Raw genomic sequence first — 19,164 nt, forward strand, 5'->3', positions numbered from 1 at the left:
AAGAATTTTGTTTGTATAAAGCATGCGAGCTTGAGGTGATTTCTTTAGTAAATAAAGGTTTAAATAAATCAATTAATCTGAAAAAAAACATTTAAGACAGTAGCTGCAGACTCTTGCTCAAGGAGGGCAGCTTTCAACGAAGTCACCTCCAAAAGCTGCATTTTGCCACGCACCAAGGAATCAAGCTCAGGGCTCCAGTAAACACAAGCTAGGGCTTTTTGGGATTGGTGCAATATTTGATGGTAGGACGGTATTAAGTGTTGAACACATAGTTGGTTGATCGAAAGAGAGATGGGGAGATGGTCACTGCCCATGTAATCGCAGACTTCCATATTACTGATTAGAGGTAAGAGATCTAATGAAATCAGAAAATAATCGATAACACTGGCACCATTTTGGCTAAAAAAAGTAAAATCTCCATTAGGGTCGATACGCGATCGCCCATTTACTATTATTAGGTTCCTCTGAATAGCGAATTGGGCCAGACTTAAGCCGGAAGAATTAATTACCGAGTCCCTGAAAGTTCTAGTATACCACAGGGAACTCAGGAAAATAATTCTATTATCATAAAGCCTGCCTAAAAAGGTAAAGGTCCCCTGTGCAAGCACCGGGTCATTCCTGACCCATGGGGTGACGTCACATCCCGACGTTTACTAGGCAGACTTTGTTTACGGGGTGGTTTGCCAGGGCCCTCCCTCACAAGTTAATGAGAAAACAATTGAGACATGTTATTATAGCAGCAATGGGGACATCATGTGGAGGTGGTTTCCCAAAGAATGTATGGACCAGGTCTCAGCCAAACCCTTCACCTAAGCATTTGTATAGACAGCCAGAGTGGTGTGCTGGATTACAAATACCTTACCTTCCCCTCCCCACAACAGACAGCCCTGTGAGGTAGGTGGGGCTGAGAGAGTTCTGAGAGAACTGTGACTAGCCCAAGGTCACCCAGCTGGCTTCATGTAGAGGAGTCGGGAAACCAACTCGGTTCACCAGATTAGCTTCCGCCGCTATGTGGAGGAGTGAGGAATCAAAACCAGTTCTCCAGATCAGAGTCCACCACTTCAAACCACCGCTCTTAACCACTACACCACGCTGGAGCATTTTGGCACATGTAACATTTGCGCTGGAGAACCACAAGGGACTGCAGCTCTTAGGGGTATATGTTTATCATGTATTTTCAGACATTTTCCTCCTCTTGACATTATGGTGTTATCCATGCGGATGCAGAGTGGACGGGCAGGGGTCTATATTTTCATTGATTGAAAGTTGTTGGAAATAACTAACTATGGTGATCTTAAATGGAGTAGTAACTTAAAACAGGGTGAAATATTTTAGAAAAACTAGAATTTACATTGTTGTTGGGATGATCTGCTGTTGTGACTATTTTAAGGATTATTAAAGGATGTGAACTTTCCTTTAATAATCTTTAAAACAGTGCCATTTCCAGAAAGGGGAAGTATGTCTTGTGAGCCCTGAGGATTCCTTTTAGGAGATTTTATAGTTATTCAATAACTTTGTTCAGAGCAATTATTAGTGGGCCCTGGTAGTCTGTGTTCCCTCCCTCCCTGCCAGGTGCTGAAATAAGAAAGTCTGGATTTGACTGGGGTAACTAATTAGCTTTTTAAAACTGTGGGAGGATTCTAATCTCATATATTTTGTCTCGTGGCTATTTTTCCTCTGAGAAGGCTACAGTGCCCTGAAGGCTGCCTAGAAGGAAAAGTAGCACCAAGTGCTGTTTCTCCCAGTATTGAATTATTTTCCCCCCATGCCTTGTACACCACTCTTGAGGGTACAAGAATAGGTCCATTTAATCTCACATATCCTGATACATTCACATCACAACTTTTTAAACACTGGTTGGAATAGCGAATGTTCTTCCATACCAATGAGACTGGCATGACACCTGCTGGCAAAGGGGAAGCAGCAGGCTTTGCAAATATGCATCTCTCTCCTCTGGAAGGTTTTGGGTTGAAAGCCATGATCTGTAGTGATCCACACATTCTAGAGTCCACCCTCCATTATCACATGTTTTAGGTATCCAAATTTGCCATTGAGCTGAATAATACTAATATACATGCAAATTGTAAATAACAAAATATCATTGAAATGTCATTGTGAAAAGTATTTGCCGGGGCTTCTCCATCAAATTTTGGTCTATCATTTCAAATTACCAATCTAACCTATGATACTAGAAATGGCATGTGCAATGACTATGTCAACAACCACGTACCAGGGGTGGGTGTAGGGTAGAAACATGAGATCAAGAACTACAGGGGGTGCAGTGGGATTGAATAAACAGTTATGGGTCCCCATTCTGTGGAGGTTCTAGTGGAGTTTTCTGAGGTTTGGCTGGGACAGGCCAAGCCATATCACTGTCTGTAGAGAGCCAGCATGGTGTAGTGGTTAAGAGTGGTGGACTCTAATCTGGAGAACTGGGTTTGATTCCCCACTCCTCCACATGTGCAGCGGACACTAATCTGATGAACCAGGTTGGTTTCCCCACTCCTATACATGAAGCCTGCTGGGTGACCTTTGGCTAGTCACAGTTGTCTTAGAGCTCTCTCAGCTCCACCTACCTCAACAGGGTGTCTGTCATGGGGAGGGGATGGGAAGGAGATTGTAAACTGGTTTGATTCTCCTTAAAAGGTAGAGAAAACTGGCCTATAAAAACCAACCCTTCTTTTTCTAGATCTAGAGGCTGACCTGGGGTCAGAGAAGATGGGAAAATGGCATTGTGGGTGGAGATTCATATCCTTAGGTCTGATCTCCATTGCCAGCTACAGGGGTGAGGATCTCGATAGTGAATGAATGGGATAGGGGAGAACCTGGATACCATTATACTGACTCACTAAATTGGGGCACAACAGGTGATTGCTGGAATTTTGAGCAGTCTAGAGTGCATCTCGAATGGTGTCTGTCATTTGTGTCATCCATGGTGCAACTTTGGTTATTCCTCTTCCATTATCCACTCTACCTATGATACCTCTGCCATCAATGGTCCTAGGAAAGAAGGATGAGTCCCAGGCTGGCAGTCCCCATTTCTCCTTAGTGCAGCTTCACCTGGTCTGAAAGTGCCTGTTAGGCATCCTTAGCGGCACTAATATCCCCATCACTCAAGCAACAGAAAGTTGCCATGGTGTTGTGGGACAATGTTACCACCATCACGAAAATGTGCAATCAAGCTTCTTGAGGTCCACCCTGTTATGCTTGCAGGCATGTGGGGTCATTGCTCACTGACTGATGTTTCTGAGTTTCCCCCAGAACTTGGCTGAATAGTATTTATGAGTTGAAGCATTGTCCCACTTAGGAGAATGCTCAAAAGCTCCTGGCATAACTATTTTCCCTCTTTCTGATTCAATTGTTGCTGATATTTGTGATGTGGCTGCCAGTGGTAAGACTCTAATTGCTGCTTTATATGTAAGGGTTGCCAGCCTCCAGGTACTAGCTGGAGATCTGCTATTACAACTGATCTCCAACTATTAGAGATCAGTTCACTTGGAGAAAATGGCCACTTTGGCAATTGGACTCTATGGCATTGAAGTCCCTCCCTTCCCCAAACCTCACCTTCCTCAGGTTCTGCCCCCCAAACCTCCCAAGAGTGGTGAAGAGGGACCTGGTGACCCTATTTATATGGAGAGCTCATCCCCACAATTTGCCCTGGTTGCTGTTAGCCAACTGGTTTCCATTCCTCACACCCATTCATTGCAAATGGAGAGGGATGCATTGCAGGCAGTTTTGATAACTTGTGCTGGCATTTCAAGCTCTCATGGCAGCTCTGGGAGGCAGGCCTTGGGCCAGCATCAGGTCAGAGCAAGTAAGCTGGCTGTGGGACTGGGAGGCAGTATTTGACAGCAAAGTATGTGCAGTGGATCTGAATCCTTCGTCTGATGCAGCAGGGTGGATCTCATGTTCTTATTATGATAATTACAACCTTCTACATGACATGGGAGAACATCTTGGGCATAGATCACAAAATCTATAGTTCATCTTGAGTTCAGGGCTTCCAGTACCATCATAACAGCCCAATTTGGACAGTCCTTTCTCATCTGCAAAAGCACGATGCTTGCTGCTGAGGTTGTTGAACTTTAGGGCTGTCGATTCGGTTCGGCCCGAACTGAAAAACAGCTGAATTTCCCCTGATTTGGCGGTTTTTAGTTTGGGACGAACCGAACTCAAAAATGGCGGGAAACTGGGGGAGGCAAATTCAGCGAGTTCGGGAGTTCACGAATAAATTTGGCAAATTCAGGGCGTCAGTAAGCAGCGTTCTCCTCCCCCGGCCAATCGGTGGCCAAGCTGGGTGGTCTTCTGGCCAATCAGTCAGGATTGAGTACTGGAGCAATCAGCTGCTGCGCGGCCCGGCCGGGGAGAGAGAGAGAGTGAGAGAAATCCTTGTGGGGGGGTGCTTGTGCACATTCGCTCCTTTCCGTGGCTGAAGGGGGCACATTTTTGGGGGTAGAGACCCCAAACTTTCAGAGGAGCTTCAGACGAGCCTTCTTAAGAGACCCCCCAAGTTTTGTAAACATTGGGTCAGGGGCCCCCGAGATATGGGCTCCACCCCTTTTCCCTCCCCCCTTTTCCATTTCCGTGGCTGCAGGGGGTGCTTTTTGGGGGGTGCAGCCCCCAAACTTTCAGCATAGCTTCAGACGAGCCTTCTTAAGAGACCCCCCAAGTTTTGTAAACATTGGGTCAGGCCTCCCCGAGATATGGGCTCCACCCCTTTTCCCTCCCCCCTTTTCCATTTCCGTGGCTGCAGGGGGCACTTTTTGGGGGGTGCAGCCCCCAAACATTCAGCATAGCTTCAGACAAGCCTTCTTAAGAGACCTTCCAAGTTTTGTAAACATTGGGTCACGGGGTCCCGAGATATGGGCTTTCCCCTTTTCCCTATTGGGATGAATGGATCACCCGATCTTGTATGCATCTCCAGAGCGGCAAATTCAAGGCAAACCTCCCGTGCTTAAATAGAATCATATTGGATTACCGGGTCCTCCCAGCCCCTCCTGATGGAACAGAGGACAGCCACAGTAAGACCCCTTTGGGGGCTTTAATCTATAATTTTTCTCCTGTGTGTGTGTGTGTGGGGAGGGAGCAGTTTCTGTGGGTGGGGGGGAAGCCAAAGGGGGCTTTCGCCCGTTCTGCCTGGGGTGTGTGTGCCCCCTCCAGTCTCTCTCTCCCTGGTTTGAGGGGGGGCTTCAGTTGTGTGTCCTCAGGTTTTCCCTCATTCATACGACGGCTAGGTCTGTTTTGATGCTTGCTCAAAACTGGTTTTCAAATGGTGACTTAAAGAATGCATTTGCCTGGTCCCGAGTCCCATGCAAAAGGGGAAATTCCACCCCCTCCTGCTCATTATGCATAGCTAGCTGCCTCTGTCCCTTTCCATGGTTTGCAAACTCCCAGGTGTCAGGTGTTGCTTTGCATGTTTGCAAAGGTGTTGCTTTGCAGTTGTGTTGCTTTGCAGTGTTGCTTTGCAGTTGTGTTGCTTTGCAAACTTCTTAGCACCTGCCCCGCCCTTTGCATGTTTGCAAAGGTGTTGCTTTGCAGTTGTGTTGCTTTGCAGTGTTGCTTTGCAGTTGTTGCTTTGCAAACTTCTTAGCATCTGCCCCGCTCTTTGCATGTTTGCAAAGGTGTTGCTTTGCAGTTGTGTTGCTTTGCAGTGTTGCTTTGCAGTTGTGTTGCTTTGCAAACTTCTTCGCACCTGCCCTGACCTTGCTCTCATCAGTTGTTTGTCGGGGCTGGGAGCTTTGTGCGTGGGCGGCAAGCTCTGCTCAAAGATGCACATTAAGGGTGGGGGGACCCCTTTCGGGGCCCATATCTCAGCCCCCCGACCCAATCTTTACAAAACTTGGGGGGTCTTGCAAGAAGGGTCCTTTGAGGCTCCGCTGAAAGTTTGGGACCTCTACCCCCAAAAATGCTCCCCTGGAGCCGCGGAAAGGCGCGGTTGTGTTTTTAATGGCTTTATTCGGCCAAATTTCCCCCCCAAACTTTGAATTGCACGGACCCAAAGCGGGGGAGTTCGGACTTCGGCATATCCCGAATCCAGACGGGCCGAATTCGGCCGAATCCGAACTATACCGAATTTTTTTTTTCAACAGCCCTATTGAACTTGTTAGCCTGATATGTGTAGTTTGTCACATATTGTAGGCAACCCTAGCAAGCCAGCAGATGGTGCTTTCCATTTGGAACCTGAAATACTACAGGAATGTGGGCAAGGAAGCATTGCTGTTATGGGAACCATTGTGGAATGCAGCATGTCATGGGGATCCTTTGCATTGTGTCCACTAATCATTTCTTGATCATTGTGTGAAGAAGGATTGTGTTCACCACATTCAAGTTTTAAATGCTGGTTAATACTGCGCTCATGGGATATGGCCTTCTTCTCAAGACAAGCTTCTGCTCCCACGCAGGAGTATAATACAGCAGCTTCTGTTGGATCTACCTAGGCAATGCAGAAAACAAGATATTCCAAGGAAATGGGGTAGTGGAAAGTGCCATTAAGTCCCAGCTGACTTATGGTGACCCCGTAGGATTTTCAATGCAAGAAACAAACAGTGGTGGTTTGGCATTGCTTGCCTCTTCAAAGCAGCCCTGGACTTCCTTGAAAATCTTCTATCCAAGAACTAACTAGGGTTGACCCTGCTTAGCTTCTGAGATCTGACTAGATTGGGCTAGCTCGGGCCATCCAGGTCAGGGCTTCAAGGAAATACCTCCAGCAAAATAAGCTGAAGCTGTCAGCCAAATTAAGTTACAAGAACATTTCTTCCCAACCTCAAATATGCCAGTTAGACAGACTGTAGTATGTGTGAGAAAGGCAGCATGGTATTAAGAGAGACAGACTCTGATCTGGTTGATTCCCCACTCTGCCACATGAAACCTGCTGGGTGACCCTGGACCAGTCACAGAACTCTCTCAGCACATATGGAGGTTGAGCAATCGCAAACCACTTCCGATCTCTTGCCTTAAAAACCCTGCAGGTTCATTGTAAGTCAGCTGTGACTTGATGGCACTTTTCACCACAGCAATTGACTATATGGAAAGCTCTTCCAGTCAGGGAAACATTGTTAGGTAAAAAAGCCTGGATCTAATTATGGAAGCACCTTATATAGAAGACATGTTTGAAGGTGACAGAGGCGAGTATCTATGTAGGTAGGGAGATTGGTAGGTAAGTACATATATATTCTGAACCTGGGTCCCATGCAGATTGCGATAGTCAGCAAATGGGGCCAGGTTCAGTGGAAAAACATTTTTCTACAAATTCAGAGGACCCCTTGGGTTTGCAGAAACATCTGACCACCTTACACAAATGGAAGGGGAGTTCTCAGTGGCAGAGCATCTGCTTGGCATGCAGTAGGTCCCAGGTTCAATCCCCGGTATCTCTAGTTAAAGGGACTAGGCAAGTAGGTGACATGAAAGACCTCTGCCTGAGACCCTGGAGAGCTGCTGCCGGTCTGAGTAGACAATAATGACTTTGATGGATCAAGGGTCTGGTTCAGTATAAGGCAGTTTCATGAGTTCATATAAAGAAAAATGTGGCTTGCACAAGCGCAGACAATGGCAACTTATCTCAGAGAGAAGAGGAGGAGGAGCCAGGCAAGCCTGGTTGGGTGAAGTAGGTGGGCAGTGAGGGGAGCAGCAGCACTGCCTGAGTGGCTGGCCTGGCTGGCAGAACGGGGGGAGGATAGGTCTCCCCAGTGAGTCTCATGGGTCCTCACTTGTGTATATATACTATAAGTTGTACCTCAAGATCATATACACCCCCCAAAACCCTCTGCTGACGTGATGAATGAACAGAGGTACCAGAATAGAAATTGCCACATAGCCTTCATAAATGCATCAACCTCTATGGTGAACGTAGTTGATTGTTCTTTACTGCAGAATCCTGCATCTCTAAGCTGAAAACTTCCTTTTTAAAGTTGTAGCCAAGGTGTAATTTATACTCTGACCCATCTTCTTCTGGAAAGGATGTGATTTTAACAAAATCTTCAATCTACTACACTTCTTGTTTGTAAAGCCGTTTGGAATGAAAGACCTGAGTGTATACTGCAGCTAATTCAGGTAAGGTAATTGCAAGGAAAAACAGGAGAATGTGCAAGTACAGCATGACAAATATTCAAGGCACAGTTCTCCCGTTAATTGTCCAATTGTCCTGGAGCAATCAAAGTGAGAGAGATGATTACAGCATTGAATCACTTTTAAACAGAATTCTGAATATCGCACATTACAAGAGAAAAATGGCTTTGCATATGTGTGTGCCTTCATCAAGAGACAGTGCAGTGCTCATGGCTGCCGTGAAGCATTTCCAGGCAAAGCATGTGTTTTTTTTAAAAAGAAAATGGGTTTTTTTCCAGCACATTTGATTCCTTGCTTTATGTAGGACATATGGTCTCGACACAGCCACACTCTTCAATGTGAAGATACGTGTATCTGATTCGTTTCCTTCCTCTGCAAACCAGGACCACCTTCATTTTACGATATTTTGTCGCACGACAACAGGTACATTGGTGCTTCATTTTGTTGGTGACAAAGGAATATCTGAGTGGGGGGGGGAAACATAAGGGTGAAACATTTTGATGGATATTTCGTCATGTCTGTATGAAAAAAAGATTTTAGTATTTCTTTTACTTGTAACCAATGGAAACCACAGCTACTCATGTCTTTGATTTAACCCAAGCTGTAAGAACATACGAACGTATGAATAGCTCTGCTGGATCAGACCAAGGCCCATCCAGTCCAGCAGTCTGTTCACACAGTGGCCAACCAGGTGCCTCCAGGAAGCCCACAAACAAGACAACTGCAGCAGCACCATCCTGCCTGTGTTCCAAAGCAGCTTCAGCAGATGACCCCATATTCTAGTATTCTGAGAGAGGGAGTATTTTCCCCTCCCCTGTTTTTCCATGTTAAATTACAATGAGGGAAGGAAAGATGGAGACTGAGTTTCTACCTCCTGTTGTTTCCCCCAAAATAATAAACAGGTTTGTATGTCTCTGTGAATACAAATATGGCTAATAAAATGCATGCATTAAATGAAGAAGAGTTGGTTTTTATATGCCAACTTTCTCTACCACTTAAGGCAGAATCAAACCAGCTTACAATCACCTTTCTCTCCCCACAACAGACACCCTGTGAGGTAGGTGGGGCTGAGAGAGTGTGACTAGCCCAAGGTCACCCAGCTGGCTTCATGTGGACGAGTGGGGAAATGAATCCAGTTCACCAGATTAGCCTCCGTCACTCATGTGGAGGAGTGGGGAATCAAACCCGGTTCTCCAGATCAGAGTCCACCGCTCCAAACCACCACTCTTAACCACTACACCACGCTGGCTCTCAGCTCAAATGAACTATTGCCAATACTAGCAGAAGGGACAGAGGCAAGATTCTCTGCCAGCTATGTGGCCCAATTTTTGAATCTATATTTTCACTTCCTTTGCTGTTGTATGGCTTTTTTGGGGCAACAGGAAGAAAGAAGTGCGGAGTCTCATGTGGATACTGAAGTTTGGAAGTGTGTCTCTCCCATTTGGACAGATGAAGGGGAAAGAACCATACAACTTTATATAGTTATATCACAGAACTCAATAGTTCTGTGCGGTGTGATAGTTTGAGATCCTGATCATATGAAGCTCTTGCTACATTCAGCATCTGGTTGCTTCTGATAGCTCAGAAGTTTGAGAATTCCTTTTCTTTCATTAAGTTAGTAGACTATTACGACAAGTCGTTGAGGGCCTCTCAGTACAGAATTTGCTCTCTCTGGATCTCTGCCTTTCTCTCGCCTTATCTTTTAAATATGTACCTAAACATCTTCATCCCCCAGATGCTTCCCCACATTTGCATGGTCATTTTCTTTCTTGTATTTCCTCATGTTGTTCATATGTAAACAGCACCATTTGGTCAATATACAGATTAAATCTACATTATCAATCCGTCACAGTCCTAACTTCTCTTTCAGTTTCATCCCTCTGTTTCATCCCTTTTCTGCTTCCATCATTAACCATGCTTCTCCATCCTCATCTTTTTCCACACACCATGCCCTCAAATTTTGAATTCCTGGTTGTTTTCATTGCCTTGAGCCTTCTTTGTGGGACATCTAAGATCAAGTAGAGTCACTCTAACAATAAATCGATCCTGCCTTGTATGGGAAAGAGAGATCACACAAGTGCAATCTTGTATCCATTTTATTCACTTCCACATGATTACCACTCAGTAAGATCCCTTCAGGTGTACCTACTATTATGTAAAAAGCAAGATGGTCTCTGGTATACCTTCACATCAGAAAGTGGCCTTTGATTTTACATTGACTGATGGCCAGTTTGCATGACCTTGGACTTATGCTACAGCAACTGATCAATTAAGATTATGGGCAGATAGTAAAGCACTTGTGATAACTTCAAAACCATGTGTAAAAAGTCTGAAGGGATTTACTTGATTTGCTTGCCACTACAAGTTTAGGCATTTTCCCCTGACTTGTATAAGACTTAACCATGTTGTTATTTTACTGAAAAAATTGTGATACCCTCCAATTGCTAACATGTTTCCTGCTCAGAAAAAAAGGGATTATTTGTGTCTGTTCTGTTATACCTTAGAAGACAAGTACGCCCAGGGAGCTGGAGGAATCTCTTACTTACACAGAGTAGGTGCTGCATGATCCTTTGCAGGAGGATACCAAGATAGGTGTGGCTGATTTACACTGCTTACGAGCAACGTATTGTCTCCTTACACTAACTGAGCAGTTATGTGACAAGTAGTTACCTGAAAATGAAAAGATTCTGAAATACCAGCTTAGAATTCAATGCCACTTACATCTATCTAACTAGAAACAATTTAAATATAATTATCATAAGACTCGGTGATATTAATATAATATAATAATATAATATCGCTATTAAAATCAATATATTAATATGAATTAATATAATTAATCTTTCACTGTAACAAGTCAGTTCAATACCCCTCTGATACCAAATGAAGAAACATTCACATTCTCAACATAAATTTTAGGATGGTTCTCCTCAACAATGAACAACAAATAAATTAAAGAAGTAGAGGATCTGCAAGGACTTGTGGGGGAGGGAGTGTCTCATTGCTTCTCCACCACTATTTCCTCTTCCCCTTCCCTGAAAGCTCCTATAGCCTCTCCCCTTTTCCTGCTTCCTCATCTCCTTCCCATTTATTGGCCAACCTATCTTTATTTGTCCCTGTTCAGCTTTCCCCAGGAACCTCTGCCCAGGAAAAATACGTCCCATTTGCACCATGCTGGGCCAGGTCCACTTATGCAGTGCCAGGCCAAGCCAGGCCCAGTTACATGGCAGGGAACCCTCTAGGACTTGTGGGAGGTACCTCACCTTTACCTGTGTCCTCCTCCCGGCAACCCCCATATTGTCACCTTCCCATGCTTCCTTTTCTCCTTTCCACTTTTACCTTCCACCCCTCTTCAGCTATAGTTGTTATTGATTTACTCAATTTATACACCACCTTTCTCACCAATGGAGACCCAAAGCAACATACATCATTCTCCTTTCCTCCATTTTATCCTCACAACTACCTTGTGAGGTAAGTTAGGCTCAGAATGTATAACCGGCCCAAGATCACCCAGTGAGCTGCTGCAGTGTGGTGGTGAGTTGAAGAAAGGTCTTTCAAATCCCAGTCTGAAACTCTAACCACTACACTACACTAACCACTACACTGGCTTTTGTGGGGTAGCTGCTGTTGAACAATAGCAAGCAACTGGGCCATGGGTGAATCATGCAAGCCATTTGGTAGTAAGTAGGTTGGTGGTTGCAGGTGGGACTAGCCCTCATGATGCCTCCCTCAAAGGCTAAAACAACCCTGGAAAGGGCCCTGACCTCTCTTTCTGCCTTTTATGACAGAAAACAAGTCTTGAAGGCTAGCAATACTGTTGTGGTTGCCTAGCAATGGCCACTGAGGGCATCTGTTTCTTAAAGGTACAAGCACTTCTTTTACCATTTTGAGAGTTTTCTTTTTTTAAACCCATATATATCTAGGGTCCTGACCTGGATTGCCCAGGCTAGCCCAATCTCATGAGATCTCAGAAGCTAAGCAGGATTTAGGGTTTGGATGAGAGAAGGAATACTAGGGTTGGCATGCAGAAGAAGGTAATGGCATACCACCTCTGTTAGTCTCTTGCCTTGAAAACTTTGTAAGGGGTTACTATAACTTGGCTGTGACTTTACAGCATTTTACACACACACACACACACACACACAGGGCATGTGTGTGTGTATGTATTTCAGATTTTTCTGCAAACCTGGGGCATTTTTCACATTTGTAGAAAGATCCGTCTGGTCTGTTCATGGCTCCAATATCTGCAGTTAAGCCACAGATTTGGTCACATTGAAAAGTAGATATATTTGTATCCAGAACCCAATATCATTCCAGTTAAAGCATTTTCTTATGATAAACTTAGGTGAGGCTTCTATGACCTGAGATTTTTCCGCTGGAACATACAGGACCATTTCCAAAGATGATGAAGCCAGCTGCAAAATTCATGCTGCATCTTTTATCAGACACAAGCATGCAGATAGTAGCAGCACTAGTGAGAACCAGAGCAACAGGGTGGAAGCAAGCCAAGAGCAAACTGTTTTATCCTAATCTAACACATGGATTCCAGAGCAAACGTTCTTCTGTTTGGTTTAAATTTCTGAGCCTCACCCAAAGATAACCAGGAACCAAAATTAGGGTCATCTAGATTAATTTTTATGATGAGGGTTATAACAAATAGATACCACCATGTTTACATTAATAATAAGTTACCACAAATAACATACTTACAAGTCTTGCAGCATCCATCTGGTGTGGTTTCAATGGTTCCCTGTTTTTAAAACCAACATGGCAATATCTCAGATTTTAATGCTCTGTTTCATAAAAAGGTAAAGGTCCCCTGTGCAAGCACCGGGTCATTCCTGAGCCATGGGGTAACATCACATCCTGACGTTTATAAGGGAGACTTTGTTTATGGGGTGGTTTGCCAGTGCCTTCCCCAGTCATCTTCCTTTTACCCCTAGCAAGCTGGGTACTCATTTTACCGACCTCAGAAAGATGGAAGGCTGAGTCAACCTTGACCCGGCTACCTGCAACTGACTCCCGTCGGGATCAAACTCAGGTTATGAGCAGAGCTTGGACTGCAGTAATGCAGCTTACCACTCTACGCCACGGGTCTCCTCTCTGTTTCATACCTTAGGATTTTTTAAAAATATAAAACTGCTTATTTTCCCTTCAGTAACAGAGCAATTTCTAAACATAGCATAGCATCTAATCCATTCATTTGTTCTCTGCCATAAATCTACTGCTGCAGTTACAGATTCCTCTTTAAATCTGATGTGGTAAGAGTAAATTAGTGAATTGTCCCACAAAAAATAGCAGTGAAATGGAGCCACAAACAATGGCACGTTCACCCTGACAAGCCATTCCTACCACATCTTCCTTCACTACCCAAAGCTCTTCCTACTCATACCACCCAGGGAGGCTCTGAGCCATGATAGCTAGAAACTCCAGATGGTCTCTTGATAGCTGAAAGCAAATACGGTCATAAAAATACTTACTGGAACACAGCTTGATTGATCAATCAGTGGGCAGGACATTACCGTGCTGATCAGAAGAAACCGACCTGATGATTTCGAGCAGATATACTGAGTACAGTTAGCTTGTGGATCCTTATAGAGCTCTCCCACCTGAGTAATAAAAAAGAACATCATGAAAGAAGCAGAAATAATAGGAATGAGGGAACAACAATAGAAGTAATTGAGCAAAAGGAAAAGTAGAGTTTTCATTGATGCATCTATTTGTACACAGGATTCTTATAGGGCCTTAGAAGAACAAGGAATACAATTTCTATACAAATGCAGCTAACATGTAAAATTCACCTAGGCAAAGCTTGCCATATGATGATCCAGACCACGGGTCCATCAAGATCAGTGCCCTCTAACTGGCATCAGTTTTCTAGATCCTTGAGCAGAGAAAGGACTTTCCCAATACCTGCTTGCTACCTGAGTCCTTTTAACTGTCAGGGGTTTAATCTGAGACTTTCTGTATAAAAAGGATATTCTCTACCACTAGGTCTAAACTTGTAGAGGGGTTGATTTATATCCAGATGCTTATAGCTGAGGCACATTGATCAGGAGAAAAACAGGATCTAGCTCAATCAGATAGCAATCTTCCCCCCCCCCCCAAATAGATAGTCATGTATGAGTACACACATCAGTCTTTGTGTCTGACAGCTATGATACTTTTATATTTTGTAATGTAATGAGCAAAACTGTAAACAAAAAATAAAGTGAACGTATACCTCAAGAACCACTGTCCCAAATGAAAAGTTTGCTATACAAGCGACCTGTATGCATTCACCACAGCATTTCCCTTCTTCATGGACATAGCGGAAACCCTAAAGAAGGAAAGACATTGACTGTTTTGTTACCTTGCCTGCAGCATTGAGCCAGGGTCCTTTGTTTGCTCCAATGGCCCATGGAGCTCCTTGTTGTATCTAGATACATTGTATCTCTATGGAGGAGTGGAGCGAACTTTCCCACCATTTAAAGCCCGGCTCCTCCATTGAGATACATAGCGAAGATCACACTAAAGAGTCTCGCTACAGCCACTCTGCCAATGCTTTTCGATGGAGGAGGATGGGGCGACCCCTTCCAGACCCCATAACTCCAGACCCTCTGACCCAGTATTTACCAAACTTGGGAGTTCTTGCAAGAAGAGTCCCTTTTAGCTACCCTGAAAATTTGGGAACTCTACCTGCAAAAATGCCCCCCAGGAGCTGCAGAAAGCCGTTACTGGAAAAGCCAGATTTTTATCCTGCTTATTCGGGAATGGCAAATTTGGCTTTGCCAACCTCCCAGATTTTGCGGACTTGGTAAACCCGAACCAGAAATTTACTGAAATGGCATCTTCCCGGTATTTTTTCGGTTTGGTTTTTACCAAATGCACAGCCCTAACTATAATGGCAGGGCAGCCAGGCACCAATAAACATGATCATACAATGGCACAGGGTCTGGACAGAAAGAAAGATGACCTAATCCTAAGTCAAGCAAAAGAGCAGAAGGCTGCCAGCAAAATGAAAACTTACCTTTTGACATTCTGTTGAACATTTTATTGGCGAACACTGAATTTGGTTGATTTGGGTCTCAGGATCCTTTGTCTCAGTACAAATGCATTCATCACAAGAGTTTAAAGCTACCAATGATCCAGGCTTAAGAGAAGTAAGCAGAGTGGGGAATTCTGTTAAGTAAATTCAGACTAAACCAGAAATTCTACTTGGTAACATGAGGTCAATTAAAGACTATTAACAGCTGACATTAAACATTTCTGGGCCTTTCGTGTGTGTGTGTGTGTGTGTGTGTGTGTGTGTGTTCTATATCTATAGAACAGAAGAATTTTCCTAAACAGAAATGTTTAACTCTGCTGAAGTATAATAGAGAAAATCTGTAAATTAGAACAATGTCGCCACAGCATCTTAAAGCTCAGATACTTTAATATGATTGATGACTTTAAAAATATTGTCATATTTGGAATCTTCTCTAAGGACAAGTTAACAGCTAAAGCCATACCCTAGCAGTGTACGGTAGTCCTTACCTGATACTCTATTCCTTTAGATACACAAACGCCTTTTGGTACTATAAGTAAAACAAAAGAAAAAAGACATTTATAAATTATGGATTCTTCTTGTTTTCTACCACATGATTTTACTTATGTATTTATTTGTTTATTTTATTCAATTTATACCCCGTCCTCCCCCTGTGAAGCCAGGCTCAGGGCAGCTTCCAACAAGACAAACATAATAAATTCCAACAGATCAGAATCGATCACATTCTACATTTACACTAATAAAATCAATCCCAATTTAAAACTCGTCTCTATAATGATATGGCAACTTTACCGTGCGTTCCTGGGCGGGGGAGTCCTCTTAGGAGGTGGTGTGACTTCGCCGGCAGCATGTGCGTCTAATCACATAACAAGACGCACTTACGCTGGTGTCGAGGACAGTTCCATCGGCGCTTGGGCGCCACAGAGCTGCGCCTTGCCCTTCCGCTGATGCAGACTCTCTGTGGTACAGGCCACGGCGGAGAATTGCCGCTCCGGTGTGGGGGGCATTCCCGGGCAATCCTGGGGCGGGGCGGAAGGAAGAGCCACTGGTAGGCAGCTTCCTCTCCCCTTTTGCCCCATTACGCTGGCGCTGGGAACAGCGTTGCTGCGCCTGCTTTTTAGCAGGCGCAGCCCCGCTGTTCTCTATGGGGCAAAAAGCCCCGTTTAACAAAAAAACAACAACCATGAAAAGGCTTTTTTTTTTGCATAAGGGGAATGGCCTTAGGAAGCGGCTCGCCTGCGCCTTCTCCCTGCTGTCCCCGTAGGCTGGATCTCAGGAATGCTTGGTTAATGTTGTGGCTGGATAAATACTTCAAGGGGATGAGAGTGGGAGACCCAGTGAATGAAGGGAGACACTAACTGGCACCAACAATGAAAGGAAAAAGTGAGGGGAAGAAGGGAGAGGAACAGAGGGGAAAGAGAGAAGAAACAAGGGGGAGGAAGAAGGGGAAAGGGGAAGGGGAAGAGGGAAAGAAGAAGAAAAGATGGGAGGGAGGCCAGCTTGCAGATTTTTTCCTCTTGGTTTTCTGCTGTATAGGTTTTGGAAAGAACCATGGTGGCAAATAAGCATTTTGAGTCAGATCATCAGAATTGATAGGCTATATCACACTCCACAGAATATTAGAAATCTGTGAACAAATTCTACTTCAAAGATTATTTTGATTTTTCATCTCTATTGCTTTCAGCCCAAAACTATGAACCAAAACCGTGATTCTTTGTGATGTTTTCTATTTTCTCACACTGAATTTTTTTCTGCATAACATGTGCCTTTTCCAATAGTGTACGTCAACAAATCAACATCATACATTATACAAAAACTATATGCATGAATGATATAAGTGGTATTTATAGACGCTGTATACACTGTGGATGAAAACCATTCAACATGTGTACGCAATAAAGGCCAATTTTCAAAATCCATAGTGCAATACAGAGAATGGGAACCTTTGACAAAAATTATATGCCTATGTAAAAACAAATTAAATACGGAATATTTGTTCATTCCTGTTCTGCTTCCATTTCAAAAGACTGAATTATAGTTTGGTACTCACCACAGGAGTAAATGGTACAACATGCATCTTCAGAAGTTGCTGTTACTAACTGGAAGCCTGGATTGCATTCCCTTTTGGGTCTAGTACAGGACCTTACATCACATTCTGAAAATTAAGAAATAGGTAAAATAAGGGATTTCTAGTAGGAGCCCCATGGCGCAGAGTGGTCAGCTGCAGTACTGCAGTCAAAAGCTCTGCTCACGACCTGAGTTCGATCCCAACAGAAGTTGGTTTCAGGTAGCAGGGCTCAAGGTTGACTCAGCCTTCCATCCCTCCGAGGTTGGTAAAACGAGTACCCAGCTTGCTGGGGGTAAAGGAAAGATGACTGGGAAAGGCACTGGTAAACCACCCCGTAAAACAAAGTCTGCCTAGGAAAAGTCAGGATGTGATGTCACCCATGGGTCAGGAATGACCTGGTGCTTGCACAGGGGACCTTTACCTTTTTAAAATAAGGGAACTTAGGTTTTTTTGGAAGACAGGAAATCTTTACATCTTTATTAAAGCCTGGTAACAAATTTTCTGGGAATAAAATTTGGGATTATGCATCTTATTCATAGAGAAATGGTACCGAAAGGGCAACATATGTTTTACATATTTTAATTCTAAAAATGTGCATGTTTTTATTCTCCAGTTGAGAAAACTTACCACACACTGTCTCTGTACAGCAGGGGTCTTTTGAATGTTGACGTACTATAGGTACAAATCCTTCCTTCGTGCAAGTGATTGGTGGGGATTTTGCACAAATGTGGGTTGAACAAGTAATGTTCAGTGTTTCGTTGCTGCAGGTACAGATCTGACAATCTTTTCCCCATATTTCTCCTGGCTGCATGTAGGTTAAACAAAAAGATTAGTAATCTCTGAGCACTGAATAATTCTGGGAATGAATTTCAGTCACAGCATTCATATCCTAATGTCTACAACCAAGGACTATTTTCTACATTATAACTTTAGCACACAAGATTGTCACTAAATTTCACACTGCTGACAACTTTAGTAATAATGTATACAGCACTCCTTTAATTGGAAATGCTTACAATTGTTATCTTATCTACAACATTATTCCTGCCAAGAAGAAGGTGCTTTCACACATCCTAAATAATGCGCTTTGCAGCTGGATTTTGCTGTGTGAAACGGCAAAATCCACTTTCAAATGACCGTTAAAGTGCATTGAAAGTGGATTGAAAGTGCATTATTCAGGATGTGTGAAAGTGCCCTAGGTGTCTAAAGCTATCCACTGAGGGCCAAATTAGATAAGATGTTTGGCTATGAGTCAAGTTGGAAGTCCCCATCTAAATCGGGTCCTGGCATGCTTAAGAACTATGTTTCCTGCAGGTAACAACTGGCAGCGATGCAATTAGAGTTGGATTGTGCTTGCTATATTTAGCAACTTGTGGCCAAACACCTTGTTTAGTTTGGCACTGAGTCTGTAACAAAAACACATTTGGCAATTTTTATTAACCACTGGATTTCTATTAGGACCAGATATTCATGCATATTATTCTATTTAAGAATGACTTAGAAACTCAAGATATTTGAAGATAAACGTATAAACAATTGTTGCATGAGATTTTAGAAGCTGGGATTACTTGCAGGGGCGTTTAAATTAATTAAAAGTAACATGGAAGCAACTCTATGAGTCATTTAAATATATGGGAATTTCTAGGAATTGAGTCATCCAATCTCTAAAGAGATTTATTAATTCTTGTTGGAAAAGATATGTATTATATTACTCTTCTGAAATTGTTGTGGCCTTATTTACCCACTCTGGTGTTCTGTGCCATTTTCTCTCCTTCTCTCCTGGCTGGTCTCCACTCCAGATGCAAATCATGGGTTCTGCTAACTCTGCACTGTTGTTGTATATATAGCATTGACTGCCTGCTAGCAAAATCTAATAACTGAAGGTGGAGGTTGTACCACCCTACCAGGCAGGAGCTATATGCACATTCAGGTCTCAGTGAGCCATGCCTCATGCCTATAGCAATAGCTTCTGCTAACTTCACCTGCAGACAAGATTTCATCATAC

At 43.6% G+C, this 19,164-nt stretch overlaps 1 protein-coding gene across 1 annotated transcript in view; it reads right to left on the reverse strand.

Moving 5' to 3' along the window:
- Positions 1-8,360: 8,360 nt before the first annotated feature.
- The window catches only part of LOC130479565 (mucin-5B-like), a 75,677-nt gene continuing 64,873 nt past the window's right edge, over positions 8,361-19,164 (reverse strand). The window contains exons 38-46 of the mRNA XM_056851962.1: positions 17,787-17,964; positions 17,142-17,246; positions 15,580-15,620; positions 15,074-15,196; positions 14,288-14,383; positions 13,545-13,673; positions 12,775-12,814; positions 10,611-10,734; positions 8,361-8,526 (exon numbers count right to left, since the gene is read on the reverse strand). Of these exons, the coding sequence (XP_056707940.1) occupies positions 8,361-8,526; positions 10,611-10,734; positions 12,775-12,814; positions 13,545-13,673; positions 14,288-14,383; positions 15,074-15,196; positions 15,580-15,620; positions 17,142-17,246; positions 17,787-17,964 (1,002 nt within the window). The remainder of the gene's footprint in view (positions 8,527-10,610; positions 10,735-12,774; positions 12,815-13,544; positions 13,674-14,287; positions 14,384-15,073; positions 15,197-15,579; positions 15,621-17,141; positions 17,247-17,786; positions 17,965-19,164) is intronic.

This window comes from Euleptes europaea, chromosome 6, assembly GCF_029931775.1.
Source record: "Euleptes europaea isolate rEulEur1 chromosome 6, rEulEur1.hap1, whole genome shotgun sequence".
Taxonomy (NCBI): domain Eukaryota; kingdom Metazoa; phylum Chordata; class Lepidosauria; order Squamata; family Sphaerodactylidae; genus Euleptes; species Euleptes europaea.